This window comes from Vicia villosa, linkage group LG1 (assembly GCF_029867415.1).
Source record: "Vicia villosa cultivar HV-30 ecotype Madison, WI linkage group LG1, Vvil1.0, whole genome shotgun sequence".
Taxonomy (NCBI): domain Eukaryota; kingdom Viridiplantae; phylum Streptophyta; class Magnoliopsida; order Fabales; family Fabaceae; genus Vicia; species Vicia villosa.
The window spans coordinates 146,936,688-146,944,757 of NC_081180.1; the positions used below are offsets into that span (position 1 = coordinate 146,936,688).

At 35.1% G+C, this 8,070-nt stretch overlaps 1 protein-coding gene across 1 annotated transcript; it reads left to right on the forward strand.

The window, feature by feature from the left end:
* Positions 1–1,849: 1,849 nt before the first annotated feature.
* On the forward strand, positions 1,850–4,789 carry LOC131644441 (uncharacterized). The gene is made up of 4 exons (XM_058914941.1): positions 1,850–2,252; positions 2,330–3,619; positions 3,704–3,902; positions 4,116–4,789. Exons 1-4 carry the CDS (start codon positions 2,097–2,099, stop codon positions 4,685–4,687), a joined length of 2,217 nt encoding a protein of 738 aa, XP_058770924.1. The 5' UTR covers positions 1,850–2,096; the 3' UTR covers positions 4,688–4,789.
* Positions 4,790–8,070: the final 3,281 nt, after the last annotated feature.

Below are 8,070 nucleotides of genomic sequence, written 5' to 3' on the forward strand. Positions count from 1 at the left end.
TTTGACTCAAACTAGGTAGTGGCTAACATGACTTGTGTGATTCGAATCACATGCAACTTGTGATTCAAGGCCCAGTGTTACATGATTCCAATCAAGTGAAAATTGTGATTCGAGTCACAATTGTAAAAATCTTTCTGTTTTCCTCAGTTTGATTTGATTCGAGTCATGATTTGTAAGTGATTCGAGTCACACACGATAAATCTCAAAATTTCAACTTTTTCAAAGTTGTTTGAGTTTTCACTTCTCACATAACTTGAACCAACGTACAATATGGTTCTAGTTCCATTAACTCGACCAATTAACTTAAAACACAATAACCATACTCAAATACAAACACTTGAATTATGCATGCTAAAACGAATGGATTCAAAACTTAATCCAAAGATGTATAGTTAAAGATGAGACTCAATAAACAATAATAAACGAATCGAAAGCTAAAGGGATAAGCAACAAAATCGTATTTGAGTTCTCCCTCTAAATGTATTTGAGACATCCAACTTCACCTCATGGTCATCTTCACATTTTGTTATAAGGCCAGAGTTTACATCTTCATTTGATTCTTGAAATGTGTTTGGGTTTTTCTTTGTGACCTTCTTATTTTCTATCTCATAATGGAGTATTTACACTAATTCTTCTTTAAGTTTTTTTGATAATCTTTAACTCATTTAATATTTGTTGTAGATTATTAACGTAATTCATATATTCAGATTTTAGTTCTGAGTTAGGTTTTTAACATCAATCTTAAATCTTAGATACTTGCTAGAGATGCAATTTATGAAAATATTGTCAAGAATATTACTATTTGAGATGAAGATTTTCTCCATTTCATTTGGTATATCTTATTCATGGTATGATATGTTCATTCATTCCCTTTTGATTTCATTAGAACTTTCATAGATCATTTAAGGGTGTCTCACACTTCTTCTACAATGCTACAATTAGAAATATATTTGTACTCTATAATGCTTAATGCAATTAAGACAAAATACTTAACTTTAAAACACTTACATATGCATTTTTTTTATATGTTTTTCTTCTGTGATCAATAATTCTCTTGATTTGTTCACTACTTCATTATTTATAAAATGAGTAGGAACAAAAGAACCATCTAAAACGTAGTCCCACAAATGAAAATCAATAGCTTCTAAAAACTTTTCATTATAATTTTTCATATGGCCTTTCACTATTAAACGACTGTGATTTGGTTAAGAAAAACTAAAAGAAGTGTACGAAGTCATCATAGTTTCTCATGAGACGATTAGTCATATAGAAGAATTACGCTACGATGTTAATTGTTGAACAAGCGAGTCCTAACACAAGAAAGAACAATTGTGATAGTTGGTTTTCAAAAACTTTATAAAAACACAATTAGTTTTAATTACATTGATTTTAAGAAGAGTGTGTAAGAGATAAAGTAAGAGACACTGTACAAGAGATTATCCCAGTTCACCTTAAATCACACGATCTATTCCAATCCACAAAAGTTTTCTCGAAATTTTTACTATCAACAACTTAAAATTTTACATATGTACATTTCAATAAACTTACACCTAACTTTTTACGGATGTAGTTTGTAAGCTTCCAATGTATTACAAGAGTACAGGAAAACTAGACTCTTAAATTTACCCTACTTAAATTTTTTATAATAACGACTAAAATAAATTTTTTTTCTTATATTTATAATTGGTATAATTGGAGAGAGTATTATCTTAATTCTTTCATTGACTCGATAAAGGACTTGAATTTAAAATACAGTATTGGTTGGATACATATTTAATTTGTATTTTAGTTAGGATTTATATTTATTTATGACGAGAAAACGAAGGGTGAAAATATCCGAAAACATTAGTCTTCTTAAACAGTTGAATTGCGCCCACTTCGTTTTAAAGACCCGAAAAGCGGGAGTGTAAGGATAAAGCTATCCCATACACGATACATCCCATGCCATAACACTTATTCTGAGAGTGAGAGTGCATTAGGATTAAGAGTCTTAGTTATGGAGCCTTCACCATCAACCTAACAAAAAAGCACATAAACAGAGAGTGACATAACAGAACCAACCACAACAGTAAAGTTAACGAGAAACAAAGAGAAAAATGACGAAGACGGCAAGTATAGAGATGGTCACTGATGAGAATCTTGAAAAACATATTCACAAACACATGGGGTGCATGGCTGGTTTCCTTCAAATCTTTGACCGGAATCATATTCTCTCCGGCAAACGCATCTACTCCGCTAAAAGACTCCCGCCGGTAAATCTTTCTTCTCTATATCTTCCTTTCTGGTTGCTTTCATCCAGATACTAATCACTATTTGTTTTTGGTTTCAGCCATCGCCGGAAACACCACGGAAAGACAGTGGATGTGTCACACCGACGCTATCAGCAACACCGTCTCCTGTTAAAGAGGTCCAATGCCTAGCGAAACCAAAACCAGTCCTCCCTGTTTTGGAACTCAAGGAAGGTACAAGATCTTCATGGAAATTCTCTAGAGAAGCTCCTAGACTCTCCCTCGATAGCCGAGCGGTGGTTGATGCCAAAGGAGCGCTTCACCCGAGAGAGATCCGAACAAACGCAACGGTAAACCCCGAAAACGACGGCGACAAACAGCGTCGTTCCACCAGCAGTGTAATCGTCAGGCTCATGGGTCTTGACTCGTTACCAACGGATTCCGTTGCAAAGTTACAAAGATCCGCTTCCGAGTCCAGAGTTTCCAGAGATCGGTCCAATAGTTACACTCAACGGAGTAATGCCGGCCCGGGGTTGAACCAGATGAATAATCATAATCATATTCATAATCATAATAAAACTAATTCTAATGTTGTTAATGTTCATGCTAATAAAAATGCTAATGTTATTAATTCTTATTCTTATGGAGCAATCGATGATAACCGGTTGTGGAATGGTAGAGTTGCAGAGGGAGGTAGAGGGAAACAGAATCAGAATAAGGGAACAGTAATGGTACAAAAGAAGAGTTTCTACGATGCTGCAGATTTCTTCCCTGAACCGAAGCACAATGTTTCGATCTCTGAAGAGATAGAGAAAAGGCTTAAGATGCGTGGGATTAATCAACCTTCTCAAGATCTCGACACTCTGAAACACATCTTAGAAGCTATGCAGCTTAAAGGTCTTCTTCATTCCTACAAATCAAACCAATCTCCCATTGTGTTAATGAAACCACTCAGATCTTCTCGGGTTGAGCGAGGCGAGCGATTCGAACGGTTCAATCGGACAGGTTATGATTCTCCACCTCCGCATTCTTCTGTTCGGTCCAATTCGCCAGCTCGCCGGAACTTAAGTCCGAGACTTTCCGGCGAGAATGACCGGGCTCAAGTTAGTTCGAGAAACTCGAGCCCGAATCGGAGGAATGCGAATGTCCCGAACATGGAGACGCGGAGGAGAGTTAGTAATGAAGGTGTTGATTCTAGAAGAGTGTCTCCCGTTCATTCACCTAAGATAAGTTCCAGAAGAAATGCAACTGCTCCGATAGTGACAGGTGGATCACCCAGAATGAAAAAAGTGATTGATCCTAAGGTGAAAATGTTAAGCTTAGCAGATGATGAATGGTCCACAGTTTCAGATAATAGTTTCACCACTTCAAATTCTCATACCGATTCAGAGGTAACTTTTTTTAATTTTCTTATTTAATCCTTATAATTATTTTTCTTAGTTTTTTTTACTGAAATGTATCTGTTTGTGATGCAGAGGTATAAATTGGAAGAGTACAAAGAAGGGAGGAATCTACTTGACAGATGCGACAAATTGCTTAACAGTATAGCGGAGATAACTGCATCTAACGAGTTACAACCGAGTCCTGTTTCAGTTCTTGACCCGTCTGTTTACAAGGACGAGTGGTGTTCACCTTCACCAATTACCAAAAGAAACATTGATTACAGTTTCAAAGGTAAAACTAACAGAGTCAGTGTTATTCTATTCTTTTTACTATTTATTTTCTCTTTATTTGTCCTATTCTTATTGGTAAATTCAAGCCTATTTGGACCAATAATTTTCACCTCAAGGTTAATGACGTGGCAATTCCTAGTATTTGTTGAAAATTTATTTATTATATTTGTGTTATGGTTTGTTGCTGATTATGGTGGAAATTGTTGCATTTTAGATCAAGTGGCGGAATTTGAAGATGAAATGTGGAGTGGAGGAGAAGGAAAATCCGAGGAGGAATCGAAATCAGAGGATTGTGATTTCATTTATTTTTCTAAGATTCTGCGTGCTTGTAGTTATTATCCAGAAGATTGCGACATTTTTGTTTTACTTGAAAAGCAACTATTTCTGAAGGGAAAGGATACTTCAAAGACTTCTACATTGCAGAGGCGGTTAATTTTCGACACGCTGCAGGAAATAATTAATCGGAACCAAAGGTTACCGCCGTGGAAGGCGGTGTGTCAGGGAGAGGAAACACAAGAGATTTGGTCGGAGTTTCTGAAGATACGAGATAGGGACGAATCGGAATCGTCGGAGGACTTGTTTGGAGTGATATGTGGTGTTTTAAAGAAGGACATGGCGGAGGAGGTGAGTGGTTGGGGCGAATGGACGGTGGAGATTGGAGAGTTGGTTTTGGGCGTGGAACGGATGGTATTCAAAGATTTAATTGATGAGACTATACAACATCTTGCTTCATTTGCACCACAATGTAACAAACTAGGGGCGCTTCGTAGGCAACTTGTATTTTGAATTTTAGTGAGAGAAATAATTGATTGATGAGAAAAAAGTGGAACTATTTGCACGCTTTGTTTAAATCTTCGCGCGCTTAATTGCTTTGTTTTTCGTTAGAAATATGGTGATGTTGCTTTTACTTTTGTTAATGACCCTAACAAAATTAGAAATATGGAATATATTTAGACATGTATCTATCATGACTTTATGTCAATATAAAAAACCAAGTGTTAGATGATGATTAATTTATATGGTTGGGATACAAATGTTGAAATGCAATGCGTGATATGAGGATCTCCATTATAGAAAAATCAACCATTCATGTTATTGTTAATCATTTATGTTACCAACTAATTGACTAGCTAATCATCAAACTACCCCGAAATTGAAAAATAAAAACTTATGTGTATTTGATTGTTATTTTTGTCAAAATTACTGTGAACTACTATATTTTTTTATAGGCCACCCTAACCTTTTCAAGACTATGATAAGTCATAGATATTGAGTTTGAGTTAGCATAAAATGATACTTGCAAATACTTTGCTCAAAACAGTTTTGTGCTCAGCAATTTTGTGCTCAGCAAAAGAGAGATAGAAATTGTATGTATCTTAAAGTCTGATTCAGAGACGATCTTTGTTGATGCTGACTTAGCTCATGCCTTATGATGATTATTATCGGTTGATCCGTAGACTTATTGCAATCTTTGCTGATGTCAGAGATGTTAACTCCGCTTCAATCTTAAAATGATTGTTATGTGTTGATATGTAAATTTATATTGATTCATATTAACAATCTATGTAATCTTTGTTCATATCTGAGATGTTAAGTCCGCATCAACATTATTATTGGTTGATAGCTAAACATACATTAATTCACATTAGTGATCTATGCAATCTTTGCCCATGTCAGAGGTGTTAACTCTGCTTCAACCTTATAAAGATCGTTATTGGTTGATCTATAAACTTCTATTGATTCACATTATTTGTTACTATAGATTTATATTGATTGGTAGAGTGAACTGACCCAATCCAATCCAAAACAAAATACTCATCAAAACCTGTATTTCCTGTGAATACAAACTCTGCAAACTCACCAATGATTAAAGCTTTCCCCCCTTTAAAATTGGCAAGCATGAGGTCCTACAGTATTTACAATATTAGTGCAATGGTAGCATTGCATCAGTAGCGTGCAGCAGCACTTTTAGGTAGCTCCCACTTTGAACATAGGATCACTGTATCAGTACTTCCCTTGTTATTTTTTTTCACTCTGACAACCGATAACGATAATTGAAAAATATGTTGCTGCCTACCCTTGATGTATATCAAACTTTGTTTTCATATCACAGAACCAACCTAGAGACACACCTATTAAGTTTTGGTTTTGTCCAGTTTCGGTACTGCCATCAAAACTGGTGAATGTCTATAATTTCTCTATGAGAATTCAACAGTGAACAAACTTGGATAAAGAACTATCAACGGTTTGGGTCCTCCATGTCTCATCAAAACTTTAATGCATTTGCACATGGTTAGATACATACATACATTCATCTATAATCATATTCATATCACTGTCATCATGATTCAAAATTAATGACTACTTTCTCATTCCATTCCTATACTTAATACATGATTAATAAATCAGCCATTACATTAAATTAAATTAAATTTGGTCATTTAACACACTATAACTATATTAAGCGAAAAAAATATACTAATTTTACACTGTCAACCAATCACGACCATGTTAAGTGTCAAGTCGGTTATTTTTAAAGAAATTATGTGAGCTGATTAATGAAATTTAAATCCCAATTAAATGACGGTGTGAAATTATTTTACACGGTCAATACACTATCTTTAACGTTTTGTATTAATTAATTAATTACGTGATGGTAACAGCTTCATCCAATCTCATTTGTTTGTTTTCCAAATTAGTGTAAGAGAATAATTAAGGACGTGATGCAGATTAAGTAATCTACAATTATTCTATGATGATCCCACATAAAATTTTCTTAAATTTTGTTTTTATTTCTTCCATTATAGGATGATAGGTGTGGTACAAAGTCTGAAATTTATCATGTGCAATATTGGAAGGCCTTGACCATGAAATGTCCAAAGTATTATGATGCAGGAAAAGATCAGTATTGGTGGGGCTGCGATAATTTTGGGAGCTACCTAAGCGGTAAGCAGCAGCCAGTACCCGATTACAGACCCCTTTTCTCAATCTGTGGGGTGGGCCTCCATCGGCCATACTTTTATTTTTACGTCTCAATTATTACTTTTTTTGTATTTTCTTTATCTCTTAGTGTAACTATTTAAATAAAATTTCACACATGACACATTTTTTGGTTGTAAAAACGTTTTTTTCTTTAACAAATGAACTCAAAAGGTCAATTTAAAACTCTTGTTACATTCTATTGAGTTTTTAGTTAATAAATTTATTACTTTAAGTCTTCTTTAACATTTAAATAAATTATAGTTGTCATGAGTTCTCTAACGTATGAATTTGTATGAGACTCATCTATTTTCTCATCAGATTGACAAGCTTTAGTCATGATGTTCTTGTGATTGACTGATCTCTCTCTGTTTCTTCTTTTGAACTCTTCCCCTGACCATGATGTAGATGAGTCCTGAACATGCTTCCTGAGATATATGATCCTTTTGGATTGTTCATCTCTACCATGTCTCAATCTGAGCTCGCTTGATATTTTGCTGAACTGCTTTCTCAATAGAGCCAGATCATTAGATAGACTTTCACAGCATATATCTTCTCTGATCTTAGAGTTTCCAGAGGTTGATGCATAGATCGTACCTTTATTCTGGCCAATTCTTTCATAGGTTTCTCTTAGAATTTCTCATGCGGATTTGGCCTGCTCACAACGACAGATCAACTTGAAGGTATCCTCATCGATCTTTCTGAATATATCATCTAGTGCCTTGTAGTTTGCCTGAGGTGATAATATCTCCTCATCATCCCAATCTTCTTCTTCCTTGAGAGCATCAGTAGCAGTGCCATCGGTAGCTCTGATTCTAGGAGGATCCCATCCATTGATAATATTTCTCCAGATTATGTGACCCAACACTTTGAGGTAGATCTCCATGCGAGCCCTCCATCACTTGTAGTTGGTTTTGTTCAACATAGGTGCTGAACACATTACGCTTTCAACTTTGTTCATTTTATCAGAAAGTATCTTCCCTGTATCTCACCCAGATACAAAACAGGATGCCTGCTCTGATACCAATTGAAATTCTGGTATCAGATATAAGATGTCGGATGAGATGTCACAATACAATATCTAAGTACTTTATCAGTTATGAACAAGTATATGACAACAGATAAAATAGTGAAGAAAGTAAAGAACACAACGATATGTTGACCCAATTCGGAAACAACCTTCCTATTAT